The sequence below is a fragment of the Hetaerina americana genome, unplaced genomic scaffold, assembly GCF_022747635.1.
Source record: "Hetaerina americana unplaced genomic scaffold, ioHetAmer1.1.p SCAF_2, whole genome shotgun sequence".
In the NCBI taxonomy this organism is placed as follows: Eukaryota; Metazoa; Arthropoda; class Insecta; order Odonata; family Calopterygidae; genus Hetaerina; species Hetaerina americana.
The window spans coordinates 109,674,973-109,693,885 of NW_027286763.1; the positions used below are offsets into that span (position 1 = coordinate 109,674,973).

General features: G+C 40.1%; 2 protein-coding genes across 2 annotated transcripts in view; one reads left to right on the forward strand and one right to left on the reverse strand.

Moving 5' to 3' along the window:
* The window catches only part of Khc-73 (Kinesin heavy chain 73), a 171,994-nt gene extending 160,488 nt beyond the window's left edge, over positions 1–11,506 (reverse strand). The window contains exons 1-2 of the mRNA XM_071585636.1: positions 11,298–11,506; positions 6,237–6,324 (exon numbers count right to left, since the gene is read on the reverse strand). Of these exons, the coding sequence (XP_071441737.1) occupies positions 6,237–6,324; positions 11,298–11,352 (143 nt within the window). The 5' untranslated portion in view covers positions 11,353–11,506. The remainder of the gene's footprint in view (positions 1–6,236; positions 6,325–11,297) is intronic.
* A 2,174-nt stretch (positions 11,507–13,680) lies between these two features.
* LOC139688384 (proteasome inhibitor PI31 subunit-like) lies at positions 13,681–18,889 on the forward strand. Its single transcript, XM_071585934.1, has 6 exons — positions 13,681–13,811; positions 13,904–14,059; positions 14,145–14,291; positions 14,397–14,656; positions 14,824–14,961; positions 16,353–18,889. Exons 2-6 carry the CDS (start codon positions 13,919–13,921, stop codon positions 16,504–16,506), a joined length of 840 nt encoding a protein of 279 aa, XP_071442035.1. The 5' UTR covers positions 13,681–13,811; positions 13,904–13,918; the 3' UTR covers positions 16,507–18,889.
* Positions 18,890–18,913: the final 24 nt, after the last annotated feature.

Here is an 18,913-nt window from a genome sequence, read left to right on the forward strand (position 1 = left end):
GAGGAGGGCAAACGATGGAAGGGTTAGGGCAGGAAAAAAGTTGCCGGGAGGAGTTGGCTCGAGGACGGCAGGAGAAGAGCGAGTGGTGACTGGTGGCGATACTTAAAGAGGCGATGAAGGCCACCCACCCGAGGAGAGGGAGAGAAGATACTACTTCGTAAACGCGGAAGAGACTCGGACGGCGTGGAGGGAGGGAGGGAGGGGGAAAAGGAAGAATGTGAGCGGCTGAAGAATGACAAACGGATTTAGGAAATACATATTTATGTTTTGGATTGTTATTTAAGAGCAAAGTTCTTTCAAAGACCACGAAGCCGTGGATTAGTTTCAAGGGTGCCAATAACAACCTGCCTTTAATCGAACAGCTATATTTAATAAAAAATGAACACAATCCGGTTAAACGCCGCAATAACAGATAAAAAACAATAAAAGAAACAAACAACGGGTGTAATTTCGGGGTTGAGCTAATTCAGAGACAATGCTACCGATGGGCGGCACATGGGGTCACTCTCACAACATGTACGTACAAGAAAACCTTTTCCATTTCAGAATGGCGGCTAGAAGGCATCTGCTCGTCCGATCGACAGTTGAGGTTAATGAGCTGGACGCATGACATCAAAAGGGAAAACATTTTACCACCGGCATCTGTCCGACATGCTAAAATAAAACCCAGCTCTCAAGCTCGTAAATCAATATGGATTCCGTTGTCAAAATATTTGTTCATACAGCGCCCGTGGGCAATGTGATTTCTTCCCTTAGATGGACTTCGGCTTCATCATCAAATTACTTCCGCTACGTGAACATGCAAAGTTTCGCGAGGAACATTTGCAACTTAAGAGTAGCAAATAATATATTCGTCCGCTTGACTAATGCCATTTTCCTTAATCCAAGTTGGAAGAGGATTTTGAACCCGAGTCAAACTTTGGGAATATCAGCACAGAACAGATCTATAGAAGTATCTCAGAAATTTAGACTTCGGGGATGTCACCAAACTCCTTCCCCGTGACCACTCTCAAAACTCACCGGAGCGAAAAGATAACAAAAGAAATCAGTTCCTCAGCGATGGCCAACCCTGCTAAACCTCAGGCACAGCTCCCTTCGGGGTCGAAACGCAAGGCGTTCAAAACAATAGTCTTATTGCGATCGGCGGCGAATGGATCATTACGAGCGCATACATTAACGGTACCGTTTTATAATTACCGAAATTACTTAAAACTTTTGGGCTGTTTCCCAAATGAAAAGAAGGAAACGAAATTTTCGCGCGGCAAGCGAACAAGCAAAACAGCACACAGGAGTACGAAACACTTCCAGTCGAGAAAGATTCACGGTCATGAATATTTAGTTTAAACATGCAGAAATACATACCATGGAATAATTATCTTCGTTAAGTCAACCCTTATTCCTACGGACAAGTAATTAAAGTGATCCCCGTGCGTTAATTTTCTCCCATCACACAAACTGTGCGACGGAATTCCCAAGTTCACGTCCAACGAGAATATTTTAGGCTCGATGGGCATCATTAAAAATAATATGAGAAAAAACTACCGAATTGGTGAGCATCTCGACGGATTCATACTGGTATTTCGTGATTTTTTCTATAAAATATTTGCAGCGCCTTGTTGACGATACGATTTATCGCTATAAATGTGACGATACGAGTTACTTATTATCCAGCTTAATAAGTGTCGAGCCATATAGAGTGATTGAGCAAGACTGTCCACAACCTTTTTGAGTTTTGAAATAACATTCGACGGCGAGGAGTACATGGCAACAACGCTTTACCCTCGCGTCCATGAACGAGAGAGATGACCGGGGACGACGACCAAATCCCAAATACACCAACATGAAGGAGCCTTTGGAATCAACCTGATTAATATCATGAGAACAGACTATTTGAAAATAATCGAAACACGTTGTACCTACACGGGGAATGGGATTACAACACAATAAAAACAAATGCAGATGCGATCGTATTTCGATCGAGGCTACACGCATTCAGTCTCCAGCCTCATCTTCGCTACAACAAATAAATGTCACCGTGAAATCCTGAATAGCGATCGAATATTAAGGAACTGCGTTTTCGTGTCAATATGAAAAATTGTACAGCGTGGAAATTGCCAGGTTGAGGCCCCTAATTCGCCACCCCATCTCTTCCAATTCCCGGACAATGCTCAGCTGTATTCTCTTCCCAGATGCCCTCTCGCGTGACAAGGAACCTGAGAACGGAGACAGAGAAGCGCACGCTGCCATTGATGGGAATGCCACCACAGAGTGAATTGACGCAAACCAAATGCAGCAGGATACAACTATAAATCTACATGTGTGCATTAACTATGGTGAAAATAATAATAATATCATACGAATTATCACAGGAAGATTGGCCATCACTTAGGTAACGCTGCTTGAATATTTTCATTTCCAGAAAATTATGACGAACGAATGCGAAAACCCCGTAGAAGGAAACAGTCGGTCGATCCGTCGGATGGGATCTAAATCTGGGCCCCTTAGCATCCTCCATTAGGAGTGTGAATGACGTCAACTATGGATCACATACCTGGATAAATACTGCGAAGATTGCGCAAATGAACCTAAAAGGTTAATCGATTACACAACGTCCGATTTTGTGACAACACATCCACGTCAATAATTTTTTTCTTACCTCTCACTCCAAAATAATCAGCAATAACTGCTGAAGTGTCATCCCTCGAACTTAAGTATTCCAGCCATCAACCGAAGAAACCTCGAGAGCAAACAACACAAATCGAATCTAACGGCCATCCGTGCCTACGGCGGGATCGATTAATGGTTCCAATTATGCATTCACAGCGTTTCGAACGAGGGAGGAAATACCTTGAAGAGACAGACAGTTCCACGTCAAGTTTACATTTAACTGCAGCGATTTATTGAAGAATGAAGCATATTGAAATGTAATGAAATAACTGACTTTGTAATTCCACACACTTTATGTGGAATTACAAAGTCAATTATTTCATTACATTTCAATATGTTATGCAAATTCCATAAAGTTACGCCTGAGACAACAAATTTCAACAAATTGAAGAATGAAGGTTTGGGACATGCACCCAGGACTTTATAACCGACCTGAGCACCTCACCCTTGACATGAACGTAAATGAAAGTAAAGACTAAAAAGGATTAACTATGATTAAAATAAAAAAATCAATTGATACAAGTCATCACAAACCGATTCGAGACAAATCGGTAATCAAGGAGAGGCGAACAAAAAACAGAAACGACATGCCAACATTGTTTGCACAAGCACTGAGATTGAGATAATTAACCGATAGTGAGCAATGGTCATCACAAGCTTGAAGATTAAATTCCAGACGATTTCGCTCCAAGAGATAAAGAAAAAAAAAACAAATTTCTAAAGAGCAAGCAGGATTTGCATGGCGTTGGCTACAAACTCGACCAGATTATTTCACAAGGTGACCACCGAACTCGTATGAAAAAATTATCGATCACGCCACAAAAAAATCGACACATTAAAAGGAAAATTAAAAGCATCCTGTCGATCGGAAATCCATCGCCACCACGTTGCCCTCTTCCCCGCGATCGAACGCTGCTCGTAACTCGCTGCCGCAGAGCTCGCCCCGTGACGATCACCATCTATTCTTTTACCAGGCACATATCAATAATTATCCTCGGACAGTAAGTCCAGTCTCCTCGGTCGTAGCCGCGACGGGGAGGGACGACTGGCTCTTCACTCATTCTAGGCGGGAAACACGAAGATACTATTCTTCCCCTGGAGCCACTGAAACGACGGTTGTGCCCCCCCCCCTCCCTTCGTCCCTTGCCTTCTCTGTCAGGCCGGGCGAAACTAACGGTGTCAGAACGAAGCCTCCACGCTTATAATACGCGAACGCGGCCTTCCTGGGAGACGCGGAAAATCTAAGGCATTAATCAGTATTATCATCAGTTCAAAAGCGCAAAAAAGAAATTTGAGGCACATACCAAGAAGGTGGTCCTTCATTGCCAAGCTAAATTACATTCAATAATTTACCAGCAAAATGTTAGACGTGCACGAGTGAAAAAAACTGACAGCGTTGTTGGAATGCACCTGGGCGCAAGTAGCGATCCCCAGGTGACCTCAGGGGCGCGCGAGAGAGACGAGAGTCACCGGACACAAAACGTAGAGGGAATGAAGATGCATCGTTCGAGGAAGGGTCAAACGTGGTCATGGGAACGGAAATTACGTCTCCATGAATGCCGGGCGGTATTTTTAAAAAAGTTTTAACGGAAGTTAACAAATATAGACAGCATCATCCGTGTTAGGCTAGGGCAAAAACTGACTAGCTGAACTCCCGCGGGTATGAACGCCAAAGAGAACATGAAGGCAGTAAATACCATCTTAGAACAGAGACACTCGTTGGTCAAAGATTCATCGAGATGGATAATGTGTGCTCAATTTAGATTAACCGCCTGCAGCCCGTTTCTGTCAATTTCAAAATTATCTTATAAGTGTGCAACTTTGAATTAGAACAGTTAAAATTCTATCTCTTGGTACAGCAATTCATTTCACTCATTCCCACGACTGTGAGAAACCCCAGTGATGGCATACGCCTCGGCTATTTCCGCCGACCCCACGCTGCTCCGCCACCAATTGCAGCGACTACTACATCTCAACAGCGGTCAGATCACGATTCAACTGCTCTGATACGGGAGTGCGCTTGCTTCCGGGGATGCTGGGATTAATCAGGACCCTCCGGTCCCCTCCCCCAAACGGGAAACGCCCTCCTCCCGTAAGAGTGACTCATGGGCGCCTCCGTAGCGGTCAGCCTCGGCTCCACAACACGAAATATATATGTACATAGCATCGCAGGAACACGGATTAATATTATGCAAGGCCGAAACACGAAAGTAGGTGTGTCGGGCATTATCAAGGCGGAAGCCCGTACACGATTCGAAATTCTTCGAGGGAGCCGCACACCCGCATGGACGGTGAATTGGGAAATCCAGCGACGAACCAACCTGGTTGGTGGGCGACGTCCAGGGCGAGCGGACTGCGCGACTCGGCCCGTTCGAATTTCGCGAAAAACCCACCGCGTCTCCGGTCTAAAGTTTGAGATGATTCATAGCGAGGAGTCGGGAATGTGGAAAAATAATACTGATCAGGAAAGGCCAAAAATTCAAATAAAACTCCGCGATACGGCGGCGGGAGGTTGAAAATAGAACGACAAAATACAGGACAAACGGCGTACACGGCGACGAAATAACGCGACCCCAAAATGGAGTTTTGAAAACATTTCGCCATTTCTGCCATTTATTTTGCAACTCCAACTGAGAGAGAGTTTTTTTCCTTTTTTTTCATCCCGTAAAAATAAATTTTGTCGCTTTCTTTTCTTTTACTTGAAGAGAAAAAATATTAAACGAGATACAAACTGAATTGCTCATGATCATCCGAAATTTGCAGGCACTGACCGCCTTTACTTAAAATGGCTCCCATGAAACGGTACGAGAACCAAAATTAATGATCGCTCCTGCGGTGCGCAGTGAGCGATGACAAACCATGGCATGGGGTCTCGCGTTAAAAATTAAGCGTTTGATTAATTGATGGCGGCTATGAGATTCAATTCATAAAATTATCAACATAACTCCCTCTCCAACGGTTTGAATTCGATGTTATCCGGCCGGACCAGGCGTCTCCAGACGGAGCCTAACCCGCCCTGGAGCTAAGAGAGGTTTATGTCAAATGATACCCGCGGTCAAAACAAGTTAAATACGCCCCATTTCGTTTAGTATGTGCATAGAAACGACATGATGGAACGTCCAACACTTCTAATGACTTCGTTCATGAACTTGACAATTCGGTCAAAATCTCACGCCATTTCATTCGCCTCACAAACGTGCAATTTCATTTGAAGCCAATACCAAGAAAAACAAGTCGATGATCTCGAATCGCCCCTCCGGCAATTTCTTTCTGGTATCCCCGAGGAAGAGGGGCTGGCTCTCCGTTTGGGGGCCAACGTGGAGGAAGTGTGCGACGAGGCCGCACACACGATTGCAGTGGCTCAATGAGGCAATGTCACCGCTCCGCGGGAACCGCCTTCCCACGCTCACTTTCCATTTCCCTCGTGCGCCCGCGCGTCCCCCCAAACCATCTCCTCATTCAGTGATTACCTGGGCTCCACACAGCCTCACGGCCAACCCTGGCGGCTCTGCAGATCCCACGTCCAACACATCGACTCCTGAGAGACGCGTGAATGGGTATTTTCTCACCTTTCCATTTTGTCCACCGAGGTCGGATGGACGAGGATGGTCTGCTGCGCCTCCATTTGGATCACACATTGTGTACCGATTTCCAATTCTGAAGAGCAAGAAAAGAAATTCAAAAATTGAGATCAGGGAAGGGAGAGGACGACAAAATGCAAGCATACTCATATTTTCAATGGTCATCACAAAAGAGGACAAACATCCAAAAATCAGTGAGTGTAACTCACGCGAAGAAACACAAAGAGGTGTTCGTGAACAATGAGCGTGCAATCGCCCACGGAAATGTAACATGGTGCATCCGTTAATGAACTCCCAACTACGACGAAAAGCAACGCGAATCGAGAACTTAATTTTACAGCGGTCAACAAAAATAATGCCCGGATAAAGATAATGCAAAAGTTGCGACGCATGCCGGTCCATTTTCTCCGCGACCTAGGATGGCAGCAGGCGAGGGTGCAAAAAGCACGGGTGGGTGGATGACTGTCGCGAGCGAGCAATCCGGATGCATGACGCGTGGAGACGAGGGCCGGGGTCCATTGCTAGCGAGGACCACTAAATCACACAAGGGGCCTTTTCCTGGGTAATAAAAATTAATTAAGTAATGGGGCATCTTTCTCCCCCCTCCGTCCTGCGGGCGATCTCCACGGAGCCCGGAGCAAAGCTTCGGCGACGGGTCCTCCGGCGAGGACCGGCCGGAGTGGATTGCACGCGTACGTGGGATTCGCAAAATCCGATCACGATTACGTCACGCAGAGAGTCCGAAAATTGTGACGGACAGCCGTTCAACAATTTGCACTTTCAGAGTCACTGACCTTGATGCGAGATGTTATATTTCACCAAAAGGTTAAAGTTGACGAGTTACTTTCATAAATTTCAAAGCTTACGCATCTTACGCATCAACTTATCGAACGAGTGATCTCATGCGAGTCCCGGAAATCCATTGGCATCTTCTTCCCACCTGCATAGACATCGCGGATCGATACGTAGTGTGTGAGAGCAAGGTGTGTGCCCCCTCCCCTCCAATCATGTTTCGGATGCACTTCACGAGGGCACTCATCGCACGCGGCCTCTCCGCAAAAATTGCACGCCACAGCAGCATTCAATCAGAGCCAGCACCGATTTCACTCACGGAAATATTATGCCCAAACCTTTCCCGCTGTGGAGTTACTTCATTCATTCAATTCAATGCATTCATTCAATGTACAGGCTGGATAAAATGTTGCATTTTTTCCCAAACATGCCACCGATTTCAGTGAACATGCAAACATTTCATTTAGATCATGAATCGTGCAAAAAAAGTATTGACCTCTACTATCGAATATCACGCGCAAGTTACTCCCTCATTCCACGAGAATATCGAACACTGCACTCCCGATCCCAAACGCTTTTTTTAGACTTGACTTCAATTTTCGAAGGGTTCATAAAACTTTCTCCATGTTATGAGTTAAAACTCTCGAATTAAAATGTTTTCATACATTCTTCCATTGATTCGATTCATTCCTGAATGAGTGACAATCATAATTCCGGTCCTTTCCTACTTGCATTTCTTTTATTTCTAGAGCCACTCTTTCACTGACAGTTTTCTATCTCCCTTATTTGTTTTCTTTCAATTCAAATCAATTTTTCAAATGTTTTTCAATCTGATCAAGGATCATCCTTTTGGCATTGTAACATCTTTCATGCCATCCAACAGGGCCCATTAATGGCCGCCATGCCCTTTCTTCGAGCCTCGTCCACCTACCAACAAATTTTCCTCTTTTCAATTCAGTGGCATGTAGCTTGGATTATTTTCCATTACCATCAGAAATCAAAAGAAATTGAGGTAAATATTTTGAAGGAGAAATAGGGATTCCTCCGTTATGTATGCCACAAACACATTGTGCATACGACACCATTGAATCAAACCACTCTACTGGAGCCAATTAGGTGGCGGGAGTGGGGAGAATAGGGCAATAGAAACCACGCAGCAGCATAAACCTACTCGAACGAAAAATCGTCCTAATGAACGCTCACCACATACGCTCCCAAATAAATAAGGTTTGCACATTGTTGAGGATAGGAAACACAGTTGTTAATCGCCAGAAAGTGATTGGTCGACCATGGAAATGTGGCGAAATGGAGTCGGATACACAGCCATTACTACAAGATTAAAATTTAAAATCATGCGCGTTACACCTAATGTATTCAAAGCCAAGCGAACATAAATTCTCTTTCGCATCGCCCGTCTATATATATACCTCCACCCTTTGGCAGAGATGCCTCTTTTGCGAGTAGAACATCACAAGTTCTATTTTTTTAAACGCGTTTACATTGAGTGCCCCATCCTCTTAAGACCCGCTCCGTATTTGAGATGCAGTCACAATAATATACGTTCACACTGACTTCGGGCTAACGACTGAATATTCCTCCCGACACCAGACACGCTATTCAATTCCCGCAGCCGTAAACTCAAGACGTCTCACTAATGACTAATAAATGCGATGGGAGCACGATCACATTTAAAAGTGCACTGTTAGACATTTATATATTCGGTCGACAAATGTCTGCGAAGCCTAGCGGACGAGCAGAAATGTTGATTTATGGACCTCGGGAGTAAAACGCGTTCGCCAATATTCAAGTTACAAACTTCGACCACGTCCACCTCATCCAAGCAACCGCACGCGTCATCACATGACCACACGAGATACTCTCAAAAACATTTTCACTCCATAAGTTCATATTTTTCGTTATTTGTGTGTACGAACGCGAGTTGTACTCCGCGTGAGAAGTACGTTACCGGACGGTATCCCGTTAGTTTAGGAAGCATTTCAAAGTTTCCAGTCACCATCAAACATTTATGGGTTAAGGGGCTAAGAATGAAATCATCCGTTCATAGAGCGTGTGTAAAGAATAAACATGGATGCCTGTTAATTAATTATACGATAAGATTCACAATTCTTACTTCCAAGCGAGGAAGCACCTGTGACTATCTCAAACTGGGAAACAATATGGTTGAAAAACACAAGCCACTAATACATTATTATACGCTTATAAATTACAATTCAAAGATAATAGTAAATAATGTGACTGAAAGAAAGCAATTTAATCATTACAAGAGAAAAATGCCCAACGGCATTTTTTTAACGAATCGTTCCTAATTTATTTAGGGGAAGTTTGTAAACTATAAAAGAAGAGAGAGTCAGAAATTGTTTATGAGGATTGAATGCTGTATTTGAACCTAACCACACACAAGCAAGTCATTTTGGATGCAATTAATACGCAAGCAAGTTACACACACATTTTTAGATGGGCACTGGAAAGGATCCTATATACATATAACATAATATTTTGAATATAAGAAGTTTTCGGCAGCCGTACGAGACGGAACGTTTTCAATCAAATAATTTTGGTTTCATCACCAGACAGTGTGTGGAGGTCCATGTGATGCTGCAGTGACCCAAGATTTCGATTCCAGGCGACTGATTGTATTTTGACAACATGGCATGGGAAATTAGTCAAATGACAGTAAAACACTAGGGAGATAGAACTGGGTTAGTAGGAAAACCAAAATAATACGAAAATCTACATCCGAAGAGACTAAGCAAGTTTGAAAAATATTGGGGAAATTTTCTAGAAATTGCTGTCGAGAACAATAATTAATTATGAAGTTCAAATTTCAAGCACATTTTTCGAAAAATTTTAGAAAAAAGGAATAATGTTAGGAAATTTACGAGATTTTGGAATCCGTCAACCTTGTGGTGCGTTCACGGCGTGGGTAATGATGTTGAAATATGGACAAAGCAAAAATGCGAACCTTGTAAATTACAAAGTTACTGATAACACTCGCGTGATTGCAGAGTGATAATCTTAATTAGCAACAGTCAATGTAACATAACTATATCCTAACAGGCCAATACATGAGGCTTTAAATGACCCAAAGAACGTAAGCTTACGCTGTCATTAATACATACGCGAACACATACCATCCCTCATCGTTTATGCAGAGAAAGCCTTATTACTAGCTGTTCAATGAAAGCATTAAGTATCCGAATTTGAAGCGCTTTATGAAAAAAAATCCAAATGCAATTACCGACAACACAATTTAGTCCCGTCTTATGAATGTTGATACAAATATATGGCATAAGACTTATTACGATATGACATGTATTTATAACCGTATTAAATGTATCAATTAATGCTAAGCTATTGAAATAATATTTTATCGAATTGAGAAGCTATTCCTTGGATGATTTCCTCCATCTCTAACGGTGAAATTCCGAGAACATAATTTAATTACGAATCAAATAAAAAAGAAAGCGACCTCGGCCAGAAAAACCATAGTATACATGATACGAATGTGAACTTACACTATTAACCCATCACAATTATTTCTTGTGAAACACCAGATTTTTCTCAACTTGATAATTCAGCCAAACGTCTAGAAGTAGTAAATATAGAAAGCAAACAAACCCCCAAAAAAATATTACATCACAAGACTTATCATTAGATTTGGTGCATCATAATTAAAATATAACAACGAACAGAAATAAAACTTTAAAGTTTTTAAATGTCATCTGCGTCGCGATGTTGGAGATGTTTCACTAACGCAGGCTCACCTTATACGAAGTACATAAACTTCCTCAACCAGTACAAACACCTTAACATTGTATAGTGGGTGTGGCGCAAGATATACAAATGAATCACTTGTCAAAATACGGCGGTGTGTCTGATAATTCGATCACATTAATTACTCCTAACTGCCAAATCTGATTCCTATAGTCTTCAAGGCTTGGAAGAAAATCGTGAAAACGTTCCTAATTTATATAAACGAATAAAAAACAGGAAAATAAAGTATCAAGCGACATTACTAGAACCTATTTGACAGTAAAAAAATTCCACTGAGTCTAATATTTGTACTTTCGGTTTAACTTACAACAATTAAAAAAAGTATTTAAATTAAAATTGGCTGTAGGTTAAAATGAAAATAAGGCGCTGACGGGAAGTTGCCGTGCAGTTGAGCAGTGTTTCACTTGAGTTTCTGAGTCTTTAAACAGGTACGAGGGCATTAATAACAAGAAGTTGACTCACCTCTTCTGTTGAAGGGTCGAACCCGTACAGCAACTTTAATTTTATCCGTAGCCATTGTTAGTAAAAGATGTTTTAAAAATTGGTTATAGAAAATACACAGCACTAAATTAACAATACTATATTCCGATCACATCCGATGTTTTCAACCCATCTCAAGCACGATAAAAAACATCGTTTCAACCACACACAAACACACGTCATCCACAGTAGACAACCATCTTACGACTACGGTTTCTGTATCCCTCCGCAACAGTAATCAGGCCAATGATGTCGTCAGTCGTGCGCTTGCGCCATCGGCGGATTTTTTTTAAATAACTTAAATGCCTTACAAGTATTACTTTGTGCCTGTAGGCATTTCAGGAGTAAATAAAGAACAAATTAGAATGGGGTTTAAAATAAATGAGCTCCCCCGATCCCTAACCGTCATGAATACGTTGTACTGATTAGACATTCTTGAGTACTTCTTTGTCAATATTTTCAAAGAAATAAAACATAATTCATCAGAAACATAAGAAATGATATTTAATTTTCGTCAAAACTGAAATGTAATTCCATCAAATCGAATTAATTTATTCATTATTCGGGAAGTATTGTTGGTTCATTGACAAAATACATGCCTCCAACCTCTGCTTAACCATTGTAACCTAGTGCTGTCCTCTATAAATATTTTCCATAAACAAATGAAAATTAGAAGAACCAAATTCGAACGTGGCGTACCGAATGGCCAAATTCTGTTTATTTTTTCTTTATTCAAGATTTTTCAAAGCTAACGGCACTGATACTTTGTTTATCATGAAACGCATTTTCCGAATTATTTTTTTCAGTCGTAGATTTGCATTTTTAAGGAAAAGGATAAAGTGTTCTTACATACTAACCCCATTCCAAAAGAACACGATTTAAATTCATATTAGAACAGCTGTTAAATAGTAAACCTAATAAATAAATACATGATTCTTAAGTATGCATCTGTATTAGATACATGTAATAAAAAATAAGATATCGTATATATTGCGTCGCAATTATCCCAAAATACTTCAACAATTTTCCGAAGTTGAAAATACACCGATTGTGACCATATCTCATAACCATAAAAAAACCATAAACACAGAAATGAAGCCAAAGGTCGGTTTGGTAGATGATGGCAGAGTTAACCCTGTACTAAGCCCGATACGGCGTGTGAAATTCACACATCAGGGCAGGAGGGCCAGTTCCTTTCCCCGGTTATAGTTTCCCAGGAGGATCTGATACCCGAAAAATCACAAAGTTTGGGTGAAGCTGCAGGTTCCTAGAGTGGCTAGCCCGGAAATCGAACCCGGGCTCCTTAGTTCCGCGCCCGGGAGTCGAACCCGGTCGGCAGTCCAACGCTCTACCCCCTGGACTAACGCGACCCACAATATCTCATAAGTTTCCGCTACATTAAGTGGATCATGACTCAGAGGCAAACGCATTATTACAAAAGAACAGGAGGCCAAAAGAATGTAAAAATGGATTTCCTTACATAAGAACAATAGTCTCATAATTAGCAGAGGCGACAATATTGTTAGTATTCGCCGGTAAAGAAAACTTAAGAAAGAAAAAAAATAATTATTTTAGGGTAGGATAACCAAAATATTTCAATGGAAGTATACCAGACTACTTTTGACAGGTTTAAAAGTATAAGTTATCTCACAAATAGGTTTACAGAAATAGTTTAAACACTAACAAAACCCGTAATGGGAATACATGTAAGTATTGCTTTTGAAGATGTGTTGCGGTTAAAACTCTCGTCGCTTGTTAAAACTCTTTATCTCAGGTGGAAGTGTTAAAATGTTATTTTTAATATGATTAACTACCACCGCGTCTCGCCGTAAACTCTTAATTTTACTATAAAGCAAAGCTGATGACAGAAATGGTGGCCATAATTCTTAATATTTTTGGTGTCGGTGGAAAGCATCCGTGTGCACGCAATTTTTTACTAGCATGCGTCCCTGCTTTTCATTAATTGCAGAGCAAGCACCTTGGCATTATGGCCAATATCTTTCGAAGATTTCAGTGGGTCCTACCGGAAAAATGGCACTCCTTACGAAAATTTTACTGTAACAATTTGCTTTAAAATGTGAAGCCCGTTTTGAATATGTTCCTTTATGCTCAATTTTTTAACTGTATTGGTTTTTGTTAGTCCAGTTAATAAATATATATATCACGGCCATTGTTGATGTTTTCATTTCCTATGATCATTGTCTAGGCAATTACCTTATGTTGGGGTTTGGTTTGTCAATGTAAAATAATAAATTATAAATATTAAATGAAATATGGTATTCAAACTACGCGGCTTTAATCCAACGTTATCTACGCCGTAGTTTCATTATAAAACAACGCCCTCTTCGCGAGTTCACCAAAGAAAACGAAAGTTGAAGGCCGAGCGAGTGAAGCGTTCCCACGGTAAACCGAATGTCATGTAATGTTCAATTGCGCAATGCTAGAATGAGTTTACAATGTTTACTAACATTTAACTGTTGTCATGATAAATACCAGGTGAGATTATAGTTGGTGATGATCTTTATTTTTATCGAGTATATTTGAATCAATAGTTTTTTCATTTGCAATATTTCATCATTTGTCAATAGATTTGAACTATAAAGATGGATAATAAGGAATTTGGATGGGAACTCCTCTATCACAGCGTTGAACCTTTCGTCAATAGGAAAGAAGATGTCCTGGTCACTTTTGTTCACTTTGTTCTGATAAAGAATTGGTTACGGTGCTATGGATACGACGGCGAGGCAAGTTGAAACATCAAAAGTTATAGCATATAATTTTCAGCAATGGGCTAAAAGGTCATTGAATGAACATTGGTTTAAATTTCAGGCGTGTCAAGAAAATCAGGATGGGACAGAGTTGCTTCCTCTAAATTGGCATACAAAAGAAAATCTTAATCTAAAATACAAATTGAAAGAGCAGAATTTCGTTTTGCAAATTTCTAAATCACAGGGGAAAATGATCGTCAACTTCCTGGTGTGTATCATTCTAATGCATTTTTTTGAATTATTCATTATGAACATTAAAAAAATTATTTTGTGGCGATAATTTTCTAATTTTCAAATATCTTCCTTCATTTAGAATCCAGACAAAGTTGAAGCATCCAATGTGGTGTTTGAAATCGAGGGTAGCGTATCCGACATTAAAGGACCTCTTAAGAATCTAATACCAAAATATACTGAAGTGTGGGCAAAAGTTGAGAATGGATTATTGAAAGAGTTATTACCGGAGAGTGAAGGAAAGAAAAAGACTGAGCCTAATAAAACGTCGAGTGATGAGAAACAACCTCCCGAGTGGACACCAACTAATCCCAGGGCCCCAGCGCTAAGAGATAGGGACCGGTAAGACATATGATACAGAAATCTAGATTCTAATGAGAAAGTGGAGAAACGAAAATTCATCGAACTATGTTAATGTATATTTTGAAAAATAATTTGTGAATTCTAAAATTAGGAGTAATTTCACTTGTACATTGAGGATTACATGTATGTTTATTATTCTTTCCTAGAGAGGAGTATTTCGACCCCTTTGGCGTTGGTCGATCCGACCTGGATCCATTGGGCGGATTGGGTGGAGGGATGCTCTTCCAGCCTCCTAGACGTGGAAGAATTACTCCAGGACTTGGAGTTCCAGGGGGTCTCCCCAGGTAAAAACAAAACAATTTATTGGAAGAAGCAAGATTCAGTTCAGCCCCTCTCAACTCTGGCCGTTCTTGCAGACCATTCATAAACTTCTATGCTGGTATTATAACCCTTCATTGCACTAATGTCATAGCTATCAAGCCAATGAAATCAATTTCAGAGGAGATACTTAAAATCGCGTTATCTCCTGGTTTCAACGCAGGATGTTCATTTTAAGCCAACTTTACTCTGCGTTTGCTAGAAATCCTTCATGCTCTTGATCATGGCTGTCAAATATTTTAAAGTAAGATTTGTTGGCTGAGTATGCACATTTCATGTAGCTAATGTAATTTGCTGTGTAGCAAAATTGTCAGTGGGTGCCATGCAATATGTTATCCATAGCCTGTTAGTTGTTTACTAAATTTCAAAGGCTTTGATTTTCTTGTGTGTATGTTTTGAAATATTTGGTTTATCTCTTTTCACTGATATCTAATTAAAACCTCGATACAGTCTAATAAATGTAACAGCATCAGTCATGACACAGCGCATATTATGGATATCCCTAAGCTTCAAAAATAACATTCTATTTCCCCACTTATATTGCACATGAATATGCTATGTATTGTCAAAATGTTTTGTGCCATGTACCAATGAAAGGGTGGAAAACACAAAGTTATTTTTTATCATATCGCTCCAATCCAGCTGTGTTCCATACCAACATTGTATATTTACTAAATAGCATGGAGGGCTCAGTCATGAGTATCGTGCTCCCATTTGGTAATTGATTTTACGAAGCAATATTAACCCATTAGGTGACAACATACCTTGGCTAGTATGGGGACATGGTTAGAACCCTGGGTTGCTGACCGTAGCACCCAGGTTCAATTCCCGGGCATGTCTCTTCTGGGCACCCTCAGCTCCACCCGAGCCGTGTGATTTTTTGGGTACCAGATCTCAGCGTAAATACACTGGCAGCACAGGGTATTAAGGGTTTGCCTTCCCCATTATTACCCTGCTAATGTGTGTATTTCACATAGCCTTCCTTCTTCCTTCTCTTCCTCAAGAAAGGTGGCTTGACCACCAAAAATTTGAAAACGTGTGTATCTTTTATTTTTTGTTTCTTTGTGTGTTTTTGTTTGCTAGTGCTGACTTGATAGAGAGAGAGGATATAATTTATATAACATTTATTTTCTGTTGCTTCCATGATAATCAGTTGTTTGCATCCTGAAGTAACCATGTACAATTAAGGCATCTGTAATTTTTCTAAACTAACCTCATATCTAATGAAATGAATTCATCTCAAAATATTTATGTTTAACAGAAAGTGGTGTTAATGTTAGTCTCCCAGACTGATCAACTTGAATCAGTGTCAATGGTTCAGGGTCAATTGATTTGCTCTTGACTCTTAATTCTCCAGAGGTGCCGTCCCCCCCGGAGCGCGGTTTGATCCCTTTGGCCCGCCTGATTTGGATCGTCCAGGACGAGGAACGGGCCGAGGTGGCCTTGGGCGCCTTTCAAATCCTGATCATGATCACATGGCTCCTCCAGGCTATGATGATATGTTCATGTGAACAATATTTTTGCATGCACCCCAGTGAAATGATTGAGTGATACTGATGTTTGTTGATAATGCTCATTATATGAAAATGGAGTTACAATAAAGTCTTCTTTGTATTACACGGAGTTGGTAGTGTCATACTCAACGCAATACCCGTTGTTGCTTGAAAGTTCCTTTTTATGTTGACTGGAAATATTTGTATAAAATCAATTTTAGTCTTTAAGTAAAGTACCCACTGTACCAGCAAAACTTAAAAAAATCCATGCATTGAAGATTCCAATCTGCAGGGATTTCTTTCCGGAGGGTGTAATTGAACTTTTACGGTACCTTAACCCTCTTAGTGCGGTAAGGATTCCAGGGGTACAAGTGAGAAGTGCGAAGGGTAATTTAAGAAAATGTATCACCTTAGGAAAAATACATTAAGAAGTTATTTGTTTAGATATCCATATGCAGTTTTTTTATTTTAAAATAAAATATTGTAGTTAATAATGATGTTATACAGTTACATCATCTGAAAAATAAATGTAATTATTACAATATTATAAATTTGAAGAATAGTTTTTTAGCAATAATATTTCGATTTTTAGACACAATGCTGATATTTTTTAAAAACATTTTTCAATAAAACTACCAGATTTAAATATAAGAAAGAATCAAAAAGACATGTAGAAAAAATGACAAATAAATAAAGAAAAACCAGTGAATTGCAAATTTTTTTGTCAGCCTCTGCATAGTTCGATTTTGTTGAAAAGGCTGATCACACTGAGTCAAATTGGGACTTGAAAAGCATTTAAAATTGCTATTAAAAATGGGTTATATAATTGTACGGAATTCACCCTATCGATAGCACAAAAACCATAAATTATTAAAGAAAAAACCATAAGTTACAGCGATTTAAACAATAGCTTACGCAAGAGCCGATATATCGTCCCGCTGCACTAAGACGGTTAAGGATGAAATGAATCACAATACAAATAAACTCATGCAATTCCACTCATAATGGATCCAAAGGAGATCCAGAGAACAATGCCAAGCAACCATAGTTCTATAATAGTGGTTCCCCTGGGTGTGGGTTGGAATTTCAGGGACCCATGCAAAGATTAAGCAGAGACAGTATGGCATTTGGCGCTATTAATATGAATATCTCAGTTTCATTGTGTCTTTTGACATATTATCAATGCCTTTTTTTTTAAATAGCTTTGTGGGCTTCTGTAGATTCTCCTCGTTGAGGACTTATTTTTGGTTTTAATAGTTTTTACTAAATTATTACTGTTCTTCTTTGTCTAAATAATACCGCTGAGACCTAACATCCCCTGGAAGCCACCTGAAGGGCGTGTGGCAGGGGGTGTTAGGTCACCACCCATAGAATAGAGAAATTCTTCTAGTGATCTAAACATTTTTGACTCTTTCTTTTACATGCTTTGAGATGATTACTCAGTGGGTTCTACGTATGCACAAAACTCCAATGCAATCATTCATGGGAATAATTTGGCAAGGAGAACAGAAAGTAGAGGAGAGAAATAAGGATTCGGGAATATGAAATAATATATAGGCAAAAGGAAGTAAGGTATGCTCCGAGTGGTTTATCTCAGGTCTAGGCGAAGACAGAGAGTGACATGGAATATGTGGCTACATTTAAATTGGTGATTTAACAAGCAATTGGGACTGTTCTTTATGTTTGTTTTTGAAACAGCTCTGAAAATCTCATTTCTTTCCTCCATACTATAAATGCTCTATGCAATGACTGTGATAAACGATTACGTTTCAAGAAAGTCTCATAGAGGACATTTAACATGTATCACCATTCTTATGTTACTTTACCCTCGACTGAATTATTTCATCTACTTGATAGAAATAACTAAATGCAAATATGATGCATTTCAGAGTTTAAAAAATCCAATTAATTGTACCAAAATTGTTCCTGATGATTATCTCTGTCCTCCTGTTTTTGTGGCTGTAGGAAACTGTAAATGTATCCTGAGGCATAATTCAAGATTTGTATTTCATGAATAAATAGCAACAAGCACCAATATGGTAATGCAACAGCAGTGAGTGTGACTTGGTGATGATGACATTCAAGATTTTCCCTTCCTGGGAATGCATTTTACAGCACCTCTGAATATCTGACCTGTTAATTTTATGCAACAAATGCAGAGTGATAAAAATCATTCGCCTCGACCAGGATTCGCTCTTGGCGAATGACTTAGGCTTCACTTTTACCCTCTGAAATTGTTGCATTGAAATGCATATTAGCTGATGACTCAGTCAAAAAGCTACGGTTGTCACGGCAGTTTCTTTCAATTTGTTAATTTTATGTTTTTATGTTTGTTAAGTTCTTTGTTTATTGATGCCCTATGACGTCTGTGTAACCTAATTAAATAAAGAATTAATTGATAGCCTGTTGTTTGAGACCTTAGTTT